General features: G+C 44.7%; 1 protein-coding gene across 2 annotated transcripts in view; it reads right to left on the reverse strand.

Annotated features, from left to right (window-relative positions):
* BAZ1A (bromodomain adjacent to zinc finger domain 1A) overlaps positions 1–15,312 on the reverse strand; it is a 514,327-nt gene that overhangs the window by 420,565 nt on the left and 78,450 nt on the right. Inside the window, exon 7 of one of the 2 annotated variants that reach the window (XM_029598945.1) lies at positions 3,680–3,702. The exons of the other annotated variant lie outside the window; for it this stretch is intronic. Coding sequence (XP_029454805.1) covers positions 3,680–3,702 — 23 coding nt within the window. The remainder of the gene's footprint in view (positions 1–3,679; positions 3,703–15,312) is intronic. 2 annotated transcript variants of the gene reach the window in all.

The raw sequence follows: 15,312 nt of genomic DNA on the forward strand, positions 1-15,312 counted from the left end.
TATTGAGGCCCACGATGAGGTAATCTGTTAAGGATATGAGAGAAGTGATTCGGTACTAAAAGATTTTCGGAAGCCATATTGAGTAGGGAATAATAAATTGTGGTCTTCGAGGTAGTCTGATAATCTGGCGTTAACTAATTTTTCCATTACCTTAGCTATGAAAGGGAGGTTGGAGATTGGGCGAAAGTTGGAAAGGTCTTTGAGATTTAAATTAGGTTATTTTTAAGAGTGGTTTGATGGAGGCAATTTTCAGGTCGTCTGGATAGATTCCTTGGGCTAAGGAACAATTGATAATGTCAGTCAGGGCTTTGGAGATGGTATCTGGTATTAGCAGCAGTTGTTTGGAAGGAATATGGTCGAATGGGTGGGAGGAGGGTTTCATTCTCTTCAATACTGATTGGGTCTCTGATGTTACGATAGGTTCAAAGGCTTGTATAGAAAAGCCTTTGCAGGGATGGAGGTATGCGATGGAAGGCACTAAGGTATTATGTTTCAGCTGTGATTGCAGGTTGGTTTTGTTACTGAAGAAGATGGCTAACTCCTCTGCTTTTTCGTGCGCTTGGTTGAGTGGGATGTCCGGTGGGTTGACTTGAGTTAAATTCGAAACGTAAGTAAAAAGGGCTTTTGAATCGAAGATGAGGTGATGGATCTTGTGAGCGTAGTAGTCCCTTTTTGTTTTTAATGTAGCACTCTTATATAGGTGGAGTGCAAGTTTGTAAGCCGAGAGGGAGGTCGGTGATGGTGCTTTACGCCATTTACTTTCTTTTTGTCGAAGGGAGTGTTTGAGTTTTTGAAGTTCTTCGTTAAACCAGGGTTGTCTTTTGGAGACGTTGTGTTTCGGTTTTTTTGTTGCCAGTGGACAGAGTTTGTTTGCTGCCGATACTGTGATGTTGGACCAGGAGTGGAGAGTTGAGTTGGGAGTAGAGATGTCTATGTGAGGGAGTTCTAGGACAAGGTGTTTGTGTAGTTCATCGGATGAGCAAAGTTTTCTGTAGGTAAATTGAGGTTGAGGATCGTGTTTGTTACTCGATTGTGCCAGCGAAAATATGGTAGAGATTAATGCGTGGTCTGACCAGGGGACTGATTTGCATGTGGGTGGTGCTGAGTGTGAGATGCCTGAGTTTACAAAAATGAGATCCAAAGTGTGACCTGCTCTGTGGGTGGGATTGTTGATTATCTGCTTGAATCCCATGGCAGTCATGGCGTTTAGGAATGTTTTGCAGTTTGAGGGAGATGGGTCGTCAACATGTAAGTTAAAATCTCCCAGTATAATGGCTGGAGACTCAAGGTTTAGGTGAGTCGCTTTTAATTCTAGCATGGGAGAGGCATCTGAGTCCAGAAGTCCTGGGGGGGGCATAAACTAGAATGATTTGCAGAAGGTCAGATTTGAAGAAGCCGGCTTCAATCTTTGTAGGAGAGTAAATTGGGAATTGAGTAAGTCTCAGCTCTTTTTTGGCTGCAAGGAGAATACCCCCACCCCTTTTTTTCTGTCTGGGAATAGAGAAGAAATCGTGGGTTTCAGTTGGAAGTTGGTTTATTAGTGCGGTGTCCGTATGTTTAAGCCATGTTTCAGTTATTGCGCAGAGGTCAGGATTAGTGTCCAGAAGAAGGTAATTGAGTATTAGTGTTTTTTTGGTAAGAGATTGGGCGTTGAATAAAATCAAAGAGAAAAGAGCTAGGCCTAGCATCTGTGTAAGAGGGGAAATCGTGATGGGGATGAGGGATTTGTAGGTAGGTGGACGGGAAATCATTGAAGGTTTTCCTATGAAAATGGACCTTTGTTGGAGAATTGGTATTGGGAGACCAATAGGCATTGAAGATTGTAATAACTGGTTAGATGGTTATTAGAGAACTGATTAGTAGTTTCAGAGAAGAGGTTGATGCGGTTGATGAGCAATGGATGGAGAGGTTTGATTGGTGTTTGGGGCTGGATTGAAGAGTGTAGAAGACTTTTAGGATGAGTGCTGGAGGCTGGTTGGATTAGGTGTTTGATGAGGATTGAGCAGGTGCTGGGGGTTGGTTTGGCTGGAAAGTTTGATGTGGTTTGAAAGAGTGCTGAATCCTCGATAAGTGCTGGAGCCTGGAAGGATGAGCACTGGATGAGTGCCGGATGTGGAAGGATGAGCGCCGGATGAGTGCCGGAGCCTGGAAGGATGAGCGCTGGATGAGTGCCGGAGCCTGGAAGGATGAGCGCCGGACGTGGAAAGATGAGCGCTGGATCAGCGCCAGAGCCTGGAAGGATGAGCGCTGGATGAGCGCCGGAGCCTGGAAGGATGAGCGCTGGATGAGTGCCGGAGCCTGGAAGGATGAGCGCTGGACCAAAATAGGCAGAGGCAGGAGGAGTGCAGGTTTGTTGGTAAGCTGGAAAAACTACTCAATGATTACTTGAGTTGCGAGGGGTTTTTTTTTTTGTTTCTTTTTTATATGAGGTACTACACTTCGGGGCACAACGAAGGGATGAACAAAGGGGCCTGGCCCCTTTGTCGTGCTCCTTCGGCGCGCGGCGCCTGTGAGTGGTTCCTGCATTTAAATCCCCTTTTAGTCGCGCGGGGAAGATGTCATCGGCGCGCCCAGTGAGGGGGAGGAGGACTCCGATCGTGTCGGAGAGCGGATCTAGCGAAGCAGACGGGCTGCAGGAAGACACGTGGTCAGTGTGGGGCCCTCGGAGGTAGGTGCGAGAAATAATGGGCCTTACCCAGACGGGCTCATGCGCCGACCGCGCAGCCCCTTCTCCCAGCTCCTGTTTTAGGTGTCCTCCATCGGTCTTGTAGGGACATATGGGTGAGTACCGAGCTGAGGATGTCCGAACATACACCAAATGTACCCAATGGCATGCAACAGGCACAACAACTGGGGTGGAATTTGGTAGAGGGCATCCTGAACCCCACCGGACAGGCGGAAGGGTGTTGGTACGTCACGCTGGAAACAGGTTATGCAGGACAGACTGGCCGAAGATGGAATTTTGTCTTCCAGCTTTGTCCAAGAAATAGTGGGCTGCAAAGGTATGGAGAGAACTCCAGGTGGCAGCCCTGCAAATGTCAGGAAGCAGCACCAATCGCAGGTGTGCTACTGAAGTCACCATGGCCCTCAGAGAGTGTGATTTGACACGGTCTTGAAAAGGAATGCCTGCTTGCTGATAGAAAAAGGATATGCAGTCTGCCAACCAGGAGGAGAGTCTGCTTACCCACAGGTTGCCCTAATTTATTAGGGTGGAAAGAGACGAACAATTGAGTGCTCTTCCTGCGGGCAACTGTACTGTTTAGATAAAAAACTAGAGCCCTTTTACAGTCAAGGGTATGCAGAGCCTGTTCCCCTGGATTGGAATGGGGCCTGGGAAAAAAGGTAGGTAGTATGATGGATTGATTAATGTGAAACTCCAAAACTATCTTAGGTAAAAATTTAGGGTGAGTGCGGAGTACTGCCCGGTCCTGCAGGAGTTTAGTGTAAGGTGGATAGGTAACTAGGGCCTGTAACTCACTAACCCTGCGAGCTGAAGTGATAGCCAAAAGGAAAATCACTTTCCACCTGAGATATTCTAGGTCACAGGAGTGAAGAGACTCAAATGGTGGTTTCATGAGCCAATCGAGAACCAGTTTAAGGTCCCAAGAAGGGGCCGGAGGACGTAATGGGGGCTTGATATGGAGAAGCCTTTCAAAAAGCGTGTTACAAGGGGTTGAACTGATATAGGGACATCCCCGACACCTTTATGGAAGGCAGCCACCGCACTGACATGCATTCTTATGGAAGATGTCTTTAGATCTGACTGACAGATGCCAGAGATAGTCCTCCCAAAACTTCGGGATTGGACAGGAAAAGGGATCAAGGGACTGAGAAGAGCACCATGATGTAAACCTTTTCCATTTATAAGAGTAAGATTTTCTCGTGGAAGGCTTCCATGAAGCAATCAAGACACAGGAAACTGGATCGGAAAGGTTAAGTGGCTGAAGGATAAACCTTTCAACATCCATACAGTCAGGGACAAGCCTTGAAGATTGGGATGGCGTAGGCACCCGTTGTTTTGAGTGATTAGAAGCGGGTCCTTTCCCAAGGGAATGTGCCTGCGGATGGAGAGATCCTGAAGTATGGGAAACCACACTTGGCGTGGCCAGTGAGGTGTTATCAGGATCATTGTTCCCTTGTCCTGACATAACTTCACGAGAGTCTTCGAGAGAAGAGGAAGTTGAGGGAATGCATAAAGCAGACCGGTTGCCCATGAGAGGGAGAATGTGTCTCTGGGCTGAGAGAGTTCGCTGTGAATGAGAGAGCAGTTAATTGTCCACTGTGTGTTTATGAGGGGACGCAAAGAGGTCTAGTTGAGGATATCCCCATTGTTGGAAGATGGAGTTCGCTACCGAGGTGTTGAGTGACCACTCGTGCGGTTGAAAGACACGACTCAGCTTGTCTGCTAGCACATTGTCCACACCTGTCAAGTAGGTGGCCCTGAGGTACATCGAATAGGAGAGGGCTTCCACCCATATCTGCGCAGCTTCCTGACACAGAAGGAAGGAGCCTGTGCCTCCCTGTTTGTTGATGTACCACCTGGTTGTCAGTCTGAATTAGGATAACCTGATTTGACAGGGGATCCTGAAAAAGCCTGAGATCATATCATATTGCTCAAAGCTCCAGGAAATTTATTTGATGTTTGGCTTCCTCTGGAGACGAAGAGCCTTGTGTCTGTAGATCGGCTACATGATCTCCCCACCCGAGGTTGGAAGCATCGGTGGTGAGAATGACTTGAGGATTCGGAGTCTGAAAGGGCAATCCCTGGAGGAGATTGGTTTGATTTTTCCACCAGGTGAGACACAGACTGAGTGAGTCAGTGATGTGGACAATGGCCAACAGAGGCTGAATAGCTTGAATCCATTGAGACCTCAGAGTCCAGTGCATGAGTCTCATGGCTAAGCGGGCCATTAGTGTGACATGGACTGAGGACGCCATGTGTCCCAGAAGGACGAGAAATTGGCGAGTGGTTGCAGCGTGCTGAGACTGCAGCTAGTGAGCGAGAGACACGAGAGTTAGTGCTCGTTGTCGAGGCAGGAAAGCCTTTGCCTGCAAGGTGTCCAAGTCTGCCCCAATGAACAACAAGGTTTGAGATGGGACTAAATAGGATTTCTCGTCAATTACAAAAAATCCTAACGAAATTAGAGTGTGTAGGGTTAGACTGAGGGACGACAGAGTAGCTTGCTGAGACTGAGCCCTGATTAATCTGTCGTCCAGATAGGGGTAGACGTAAACACCTTGTTTCCTGAGGAAAGCTGCAATGACTACGAGGCATTTTGTAAAGACTCGTAGTGCAGATGCTAGGCCGAACGGAAGCACTCTGTATTGATAGTGCTTGGGGCCTAGTAAAAACCTCAGGTACTTGCGATGAGCTGGACTTATCGCAATATGGGTGTATGCGTCCTGGAGGTTGAGAGAGCAGAGTCAGTCTCCTCTTTGTAGAAGAGGTAGAAGCGATCCCAAGGTTACCATCTTGAACTTTTCCCGCTGGAGGTACTTGTTGAGAGCACGTAGGTCCAGAATTGGACGAACACCCCGGGAATAGAACCCTAGGCTTTGCTGAGAGTGTGGAACGGGTTCTATTGCTCGACTGGAGGAGGAGGGAGACCTCTTGATCCAGTAGAATGGAGTGATCGGATGTTCTCCACGTCTGTAGAGGTGGGGAGTCCCGTGGTAGGGCAAGAAAGTTCAGATGGTAACCCTGAGCAATGATTGCCAATACCCATTGGTCAGTTGTGACTGAATGCCACATGTTGTGAAAGTGGCACAGTTGACCTCCCACTGGTATGTGCGACAGAGGAATCTGGCTGCTGCTCTCCAAGCAGAAGTTAAAACCTGAAGCTGGGGAGCTGCTTGTGGTTTTTGTTTTTGGGTTTGGCAAGACTGAGGTTTTTGATAAGGTCTCTTAGCACGGGATCTGACTGGTGGCGGGTAGGACTTCATTGGACGGTAGAAGAGTCCTTTCTAAAGGGCTGCTTTGAGAAGTCTGAAGGCATTGAAGAGAGCTGTTTTAGGGTCTCATGATGGTCTTTTAATTCAGCCACCGTGCATTGGATCTGTTCACCGAACAGATTATCTCCTACACACGGTAGGTTGGACAACCGGTCTTGTACTTCTGGGCGAAGGTCAGAAGACTTGAGCCAGGCCCACCGTCTCGCCGAAATAGCCGCTGCAGACACTCTGGTAGAGGTGTCAAAAATGTCATACAATGTTCTGATCTCATGCTTGCCTGCCTCAAAACCTTTGCTTACAAGGGTTTGTAGTTGGTCTTGGAATTGCTGAGGCAGGGAATCTGAAAAGTCCTGTATTTACTTAAAGATGACCCTGTTATATTGGGTCATATAAAGCTGATAGGCAGCAATTTGGGAGATGAGCATGGCCCCTTGGAATACTCGTCAACCAATGTTATCCAGGATTTTCTGTTCCTTACCAGGAGGGGTAGACGAGTGAGGTTTTGACCTTTTTGCCCTGTTTTGTGCAGACTCTACCACATCCGAGTGGTGATCAAGTTGTGATTTTTGAAAGCCTGGGGCTGACTGAACTAAATAAGTGGTGTCAGCCTTTCTGTGTACTGGAGCAATTGATCCAGGATTTTCCCAGTTCTTTTTGAGGAGATCGAGAAGGACCTGATGGATGGGAATAGAGGTGATCACCTTGGGGGCATCCAGGAATTGGAATAACTCCATCATCTGGTGCCTATCATCTTGTTCCATCTGTAGTTGAAAAGGAACCAATTCAGACAGTTCCTTCACAAAATTTATAAATGAAAGGTCCTCTGGAAGAGAACGCTTTCTACTCTCAGTGGGTGAAGGTGGTGAAGGTAAGTCATCGGTGTCTGATGAGGTATCATCACCCCAAGTATCATAAGGATCAGCAGACTTCCCTCTAGGAAGTAGAGGAGGTTGGATACCTGAGGGTCCCGGTCTAGGCTCCGAAAGAATCAGAGGAATTACCGGAGGCACCAATGAAGACATCGAAGGCACCGGTGCAGGCATCGAGGACGACTCGGTGGCGCCGACAGTCGTATCGGCACCGATTAATGAATCGGTGAGGGACATATTGGCATCAATGGCTGAGGCAAAACTCCCGATGGAGGGATGCGGAACGGTGTTTCTCCTCCTGATAATGCTGTCAACGGGGAGGGCATCAGCGCCATCGGAGACCCGGGATCCATCGGTGGAAAGGCGGCCATCAGCGCCTCCATCCTGGATAGCAGCGGTGCCAGCGCTGCCGGAATCGGGTCGATGATGGGTTCCCCACAGTCGGTGCCAGAGGAACCTGAAGACGTATCGCCTTGTCGATTGCCTCCTGAACCAGCCAGTCCAGTTCTTCTCGGAGACCTGGAGCAAGCAGCCCCGGTTCCGGAACAGAAGGCGGCGGCAGAGGCATAGCCGGAGGGACCACCTTTACAGGCAGAGTCGCAGCTCCCGAACCCCGATCGGGTGAGGGTTGCCTCGGTGACGCGGTCACAGGAATGGACAGTGCCTTTCCTGGACGGGGCTTCTTCGACAGTGGCTCAGACGATGGCGAGGTAGATTATTTCGCTCCCTCGATGGTCCGAGTCTTACGGTGTCGATGGCGATGTATCTCCCTTCGATCCTGAAGGGGAGTAGAGGGTGTCCATGGCCGTGAAGTCGTCGATGGCGGTCGGTCACTAGTCGGTGAACGATGCCGGTTCTGACGACGTCGATGCAATGGACTGAGTCAGGGTTTGAGCACGGAAGAGGAGTTCCATCTTCTCCATTCTGGCCTTGCGACCTTTTGGTGTCATAAGGGCACATTTGGTGCAAGTCAGGACATCATGCTCACGGCCTAGACACATTACACAGACTTTATGGGGGTCTGTGAGAGACATGGTGCAAGTACAGTCCAGGCACCGACGGAACCCCGACGCCATGGACATTGAAAAAAATCGAGCCACGGTACGGTCGACGGCCAGTAGGCCACGGGGGCCAAACTCGACGGTAATCAACGGAAAAACAGGTAAAAACTTACCGGAGTGCTGCGGTCAGAGAAAGTTAGAGGAGGGACCCCTGTGGGGCAATTTTAACTTTTAATAATTCCGTGAGGAAAATTCCTGTCAGGAATCTCTTCAGAGCTCCTTTACCGTGAGGCTACTGCTGCGCGGAAAAAAGAAGACTGAAGGGGGACCCCTGCTGGCTGCAGGGTTAGTGCCATGCTGGGCATACCCAGTAGGGGCCAGTCAAAGTTCTGGAAACTTTGACAGAAGTTTTCAGTTATTGGGCTCCATCCTGATGTCACCCATATGTGAGGACTACCATCCTGCTTGTCCTGTGAGAAAGCTTGATATATTAAGGTTTTGTATTCTAATCCAGTAGCTAAGATCTGGACAAACTGCATGTTATCTGAACCTTTTGCACTGTATGGAGAAACTAGGCAGGAGTATTCATTATTCCCATTGCTGTTTCTTATCTATGGAACCAATGGCCTATAAACTAAAATCGTTGCTTTCATATTATGGCAATGAGGGGGCGGTTAGACTCAAAGCCCTGCTATTCACAGATGACATTCTTTTACTGGTCCCAAAAGCTACAACATATCGCCCCTTAGTCCTTGATTTATTTGATTCCTATGGGAAGATTTATTTTTTATTTATTTAAAAGCTTTTATATACCGCGAATTGGCAGTAACCTGACCGTCTAGGTGGTTTACAATAAAACATTCACAGTTAAAAGACAAAACAAGCAAATCATAAAATTACATCTCATTTACAATGCATCATAATTCAACCATATATAGCTATTTGAGATAAATATGATGAAAAATTTCCTGTTGGAATGGGTTTTTATGGTTAATAGATATTATAGGCGGTGGTATAAAGATTTTAAAGATTTCTTAAATTCTTTGCTACTTGCAGTTAGTCGAATTTGTTCAGGAATAAAGTTCCAAAGAATTGGACCTGCAACGGAGAAAGCTCGTTTGCGAGTTAATGCCAAACTTGCAATTTTTACAGATGGTACTTCTAGAATGCATTTATCCATAGAACGGAGCTATCTGGTAGCTTTGTGTATTCTTAATAGGGAACAAAGACAAACTGAGTTAGAGTTGTATCGTAGATTATGGATAATTGTAAGAATTTTGTAAGTGATGCAGTAAGATACCGGTAGCCAATGAAGATGCTGCAAAACAGGTGTGATGTGTTCCCTACGAGATAGATTAAATAGAATCCGAGCTGTAGCGTTTTGGACAAGTTGTAGGGGATGGATGTCTTGATGTGGGTAGCCCTAAATATAGAGAATTGCAATGGTCTAGGTTTGTTAAGATTAAAGCCTGTGTGACTGAACGAAAATCTGCCGGAAATAGGGATTTTCGTTTTTTTAGCATTTGTAGTTTAAAAAAAAAAAGATTTCTTTACTACGGCTGATATGTTATTGGTCATAGATAGTCTGGAATCAATGAGCATGCCTAAGTTTTTTGCGTATGATTTAATTGGTATTGCTTGTCCTTCGAATATGAAATGTTTGGGTGGTTGCTGAATTGAGTCCGGTACTGTAGATAGAAAAATTAACTCTGTTTTTGAGGCGTTCAATTTTAGTCTGTTATGGGAGAGCCAGATTTGTATTGTTGTTAGGTAGAGTTGAAGTAAAGAAAAAAAGTTTTTGACCAGGATTCGGAGAATGGAATAATGAATTGGATGTCATCTGCGTAGATTTTGAAGTTTAGGTTAAGTCCAGCTAAGAGGTGACACAACGGTAAGAGATAGATGTTAAAAAGGAGCGCAGAGAGGGATGATCCTTGTGGTACACCATTCAGATTTTGAGTTTCCATTTATGATTCTTTGAGGATGGTCTGATATACAGGAAGAGAACCATTGAAACACTGATCTGTTAAAGCCTATTTGTGTCAAGTTGGATAGAAGAATGTCATGATTTAGAGTCTCGAAAGCTGCGGATATGTCGAGTAGTACCAAAATGTAGATCTTGGATTTCAAACTAAATTTATGTAATTCAGAAGCCCTGTATATCCTGGGTGCTTTGGCAGGAACTTGGGACAGTTTTCCTTTACACTGGACAACTGATTTAATATATACTGTATATATAATGTTATGCTTGTATATAACTTTGGGTGATTTTATTTGGAAAGTGATACAGAAGTGAAATGAAATGAAATCAGTGGTATACACACACACACACATCTATAAAACACACACATATATAAAACACAAAGCCCAAAATACATACATATATATATATATATATATATATATATATATATATATATATAAATAAAACCCAAAATACATATACAATAAAACACAACAGTACGATAAAACCAAACAAAAATATCACCTAAATTAGTAACAGATACCACAATATTAAAACCTGGCCATAGCTAAACACTGAATAAATTTTACCCTGTTCCACATCCATCATTATCAAGCAATCTTATAGGATATTAACCATGTTTTGAGTCCTTTTCTAAACCCCAAAAGATTGACTACTTCTCTTAATGAAGATGGAAGAGAATTCTATAAGCAGTGAAAAGCCACAGAAAGGCTCTATTTTGAAGCTGTAGATGGCTAAAAGCTTTCGCCCCTGGAAGCCATAAACAGTTTTCTGATTAGGTCAAATGGCCCATCTGTTCTTATACCAACCTATCCTCTCTCTCAAATGTGGTGGCAAATTACCTCGCCAGATTTTAAAAGCTAAATACCAGACATTTAAACTGATAGCATAAAGAAATTGGTAGCCTATGTAAATGCAATAACAAAGGTGCTACGGGTACTTGTCAAGGGCTGCCAGTTAGCAACCTTGCAGCCGCATTCTGTAAATGAATAGCTTTATCTGGCAGCCCCAAACGTACTGCATTGCAGTAGTCAAACTAAGACATTTATTTATTTATTTAAAAGTTTTTATATACCGCACTAGGGGTAGTAGTCTATCCATCTTAACGGTTCACAAGAATTAAAACATGCACAATAGCGTCATAAGTAACAAAGGTCATAGCATACATGAAAAATCATTACATAATAATTACCTTGCAACAGTTATTGATGTCACAGATATTGAAATAGTCATAACTAAAGCATAAGTGATATCCTTCAAAGCATCCATATCCAAAAAAGGTTTCAGCTGCCTCAATTTTAAACCCAAATATACCCTCTCTGCTGCAGCTGAGATCTGACTATCAATGGTTAACTGGAAGTCCAACATAACCCCCAGAGATTTCACGTCCTGTGCTGTTACCAGCAACTGATTATCAAATAAAATTGATAATGGACATCAGGCCGACCCCAGAAGTAATAGTTCTGTTTTATTAATACTGAGAACCAAATCATTCTGCTTTAACCAAACACACATTCTTAAGAGATTATTGATGAGGAAGACAGTCTACAGAATCCTTATCTAAAGGGACAAGAAGTTGTATATTACCAGGATAGATATAAGGAATGAATCCAAAGGACTGGATAAATTTTCCTAACAGTGCTAAAAAATATATATAGATATATCTCTCTCCTTACAAAACTTCTGAAGTATCTCCCTGAAAAGCCACCATTTGTACTCTTCCTTGTAAAAAAGAAAATTTTCATTTTAATACATGGAATTTGTGATGGCAAGGGCAGGTATCTCTCAATCAAAACAGAGTGATCTACCAAATCAAATGCACTCGACACGTCCAACAACATGAGACAACAGCCTTCATTTACATCAAAATGAAGTAATACGTAGTCTAAGAAGGCCATCATAATAGTTTCAGTACTACACCAGATCAAAAACTTCCTTGTGCTACATCTAACTTTTCAAAAATTTCACAAGAAGCTGAAATTTGCTTAGTCACCACCTTTTCAATTAACTTAACAACAAAATGGCAAGTTGGATACTGGCCTTGAATTACTACAGGCCACTTCCATATGAGAATCCTTCAAAACAGGGGTTATTGCAGCCCTGTTTCCTTTTCACATAAAGAGGTATTTACCAAATTCAACAAAGTCAAAAGGACTTCATCAAGGAGCATTCAAATTAAATATGATGGGCAAGGGTCTAGTCTTACGCCAGCTACAGGGAGCGACATATATGTTGCAGCCATGTGGCCCAACAGCCTCAACATGTGCCATGCTGACACCTGCTGGCTCACTTTGAAACTCTGCCACAATGGTCAAAGAGATGGCCCTCTGGTGCAGCAGGAAAGCCTTGGCCTGAGCTGTGTCTAGCACGACTCCTATGACTGACTGTTATGGCGGTGCATCTTCGCAAACTGAGAGTCTATTTTTTTTTCCTTAGCTGGATGATTGACTGGTTAAGAGTACCTCTTGAGCAGGGGCCAAGGAGTTCATGTTCTTGACCATCCGGGTGCTGGTGTTTGTCAAATCTGAGAGCCTTCTGGATAAGATAAATTGTTTCTGCCTTCTTGTTGATGAGAGGAACAGAGGAGTTGTTCCCACATCCTCATCAATAACTTCAAGGATTTCGTACACTCTGTGACTGCCAAGATCTCCTTGGGAGGCTCTACGTACTGGATGATATCCAGCATTTTATGTTAAGTATCCTCCTCAGTCTGGAACTGAAATGGGATGGCCTCCATCATCTGGACAAATCCTGCAAAGGAGAGATCTTCGGAGAAGACTCCCTGCTGTTGTCAGGAGGAGATGTTTCCAAGGAAAGACTATCCAATGCACCATAGGAAACATCGGAGAAGTCACTCCCCACAGGAGTCCTAAAGGCCTTCGTCCTCACTACCCGAAGGAGGGGATGGTGCCTCCAGCCAGTGGTATAGGCACCAACTCAACTGGCCATGGGAGCTCAGGCCCCAGTGTCGTTCTAGTCCCCGACTAAGCTTCCTCCAAAGAACTATGGCCAAGCACCAGATTGGCCAGTGACACCACAGATGCCTGCTGGGTGTTGATGCAACCCTGGGAACAGATTAACACTCCAATAAGCACATGCAAGGATTCAAACAGCAGCTTGAGGAGGGACGGTGCTGGTCTTGGTGCCATCTGTGCCACAATGCCAAATCTCCAAATCCAGCTGCCTTCATCTCTCCAGCTCCTCCTCGAACAGCACTGATGCCAAGACTGACTTGGACCCAGGAAGTGTAACTACATCCTCTTCGGAATAGAGAGGAAGACAGATGGCGGGCATAGGAACAGATGGAGACCATCATGTACCCCAGGTATCGATATAGGACTGGCTCTCCTCACCATGGGAATGATTAGGGGGTATCACAGCAGAAGCTGGTGCATCCTCATGCCCAGCACCCTGCATCAATAGGAACCTGTTGATGCCAAAGCTTCTTAGGCTTTCTTTTATGCTTGGATCGAACCTTCCTTGGTGCCAAAGTTAAAGATGAACCAGACATCTTCGACCTGGGGTAGGCAGACGATGGCCTGTCTCCGGCATCCCTAGCAACCACCAATTGTCCTGCCTATGTCAATGGCTCATTATCCATAGGTGTGACTCCAGGACTTCTCAAAAGTCTTCTCCAACCTAAAGAGTCGCTCCATCTTGTTGAGCCGGATCTTATGCCCTTTAAGGGTCATCTGGGCACACTTGCTGCAAACCCGGACATTGTGCGATGCCCCAGGCAGAAGATACATCGATCATGGGTGGTCATGATTGACACAGTCCCCGAGCACTGGGAGCACTGCTTAAACCCAGACGTGGACATGTCAACATGAAATAATTGGGATGCAAAATCAAAACAGATGGTGGTAGCATGTGATGACTGGCAGGCACCGAAGGCACCACTGCCCAGAGGAAACATCTGCAAAAGACCTGGATAAGACAATAAGGGAAGAACTGGGTGAGACCCCACACTGATCGTGGAAAAAAAAAAAAACACTGAAAAGAAAACTTCCTAACAAGTTAGAAAAGGAGAGAGAATCTTGTCACAATGAGGCTCCGCAGGAAAAAAAAAAAAAAAAAAGAACCAAGGGGCCTCCAAATGCGTGGTATAATGCATGCCTAGCATACTCAAAGAGGCTCAAAATTCTAGAAAATGTGACAAGTTTTCCATGCTGGGCTCTGATATCACCCATGTGTGAGGACATCCATCCTGCTTGTCCTTGGAGAATTTCATGTATCACAGCATAATAGTAATGGAATGGATAGAATAAAATCAAAACACCCACTGAATTAAGGGGTATTTTGGCTCCATTTTATAAAAGGGTCCCAGAGATGCATAAAGAAATAAAGTGAGTCCTTATGAAGGGCAGTTAATTTCCCCCATATAAAAAAATACTCCAAAGTCATAGTTAATGTCAGAATCGAGGGTGTTGTAACCTTTCTCCAATGAGCAGCAAGCTCACACTTAGTAGCAAAAATGATATGGGCCATCACATACACCTTTTTTCTGGTGTATTATTTTGAGTTCTGTCCATTACAATTTAATTTTTTATTTATATTCTGCATTTTGTGATTGGTCAGCCACTTCAAAGTGGATTATATTCAAGTATCATAGATATTTCCCTGTCTCCAGAAGGCTTACAAACTGTTTGTACGAGAGGAAATAGAGAGTAAAGTGATTTGCCCAAGGTTACAAGTGGTAGGAGGATTTGAACCCTGATTCATAGCCTGCTGCTCTAATCACTCGACTACTCTTCCACTGCATGGTACCATTTAGCCCAAGTTAGTAAAAATGCATCAATTGTAATTCTGGAAGTATATAGCTTTGGGCAAATAACTGAATAATCTGTTCAATGGAAGTCAAAAGAACTATCAAAAATAAATGGAAAAATAAACGGTCAAGTGAAAAAATTCAGGGACAGGGTATTTGGCCCTGTGCTACTTATAATAGAAACATAGAAATGACGGCAGAAGAAGACCAAATGACCCATCCAGTCTTGCCCAGCAAGCTTTCACATTTATTTTTCTCATACTTATCTATTATTCTGACTGCTGAGGTCAGGGCCCTTATTGGTAACATTTTTATTCTAATTTCCTTCCACCCCCGCTATTGATGTAGAGAGCAGAGCTGGAGCTGTATCAAAGTGAAGTATCAAGACTAATTGGTTAGGGGTAGTAACCGCCGCAATAAGCAATGGAAAAATGTTCAGCTAGAATTTGAAGGTGCACCTTGAATATTAGTCCTCTGCAAGCTGCTTCTACACTGCTGGGTACCTGAAAATCAGGTGACAGCAAAGTCAATTATTATTCACCTACCCAATGGCAGGGGAAGGGATCTGTGGAATAGCAAAACCTCAAATACTACATTTTTTTTTTTATTAAAGGATCAACTTAAAAGTATCAACCAACTAATACAACCCAATAGGCAAACAGATTCTTAAAAATCTACGGTACGGTAGACGGTAAACCATAACATCCTACTAAACAGATTAGAAGAAATAGGCTTAAG

The sequence above is a fragment of the Rhinatrema bivittatum genome, chromosome 4 (assembly GCF_901001135.1).
Source record: "Rhinatrema bivittatum chromosome 4, aRhiBiv1.1, whole genome shotgun sequence".
NCBI lineage: Eukaryota > Metazoa > Chordata > Amphibia > Gymnophiona > Rhinatrematidae > Rhinatrema > Rhinatrema bivittatum.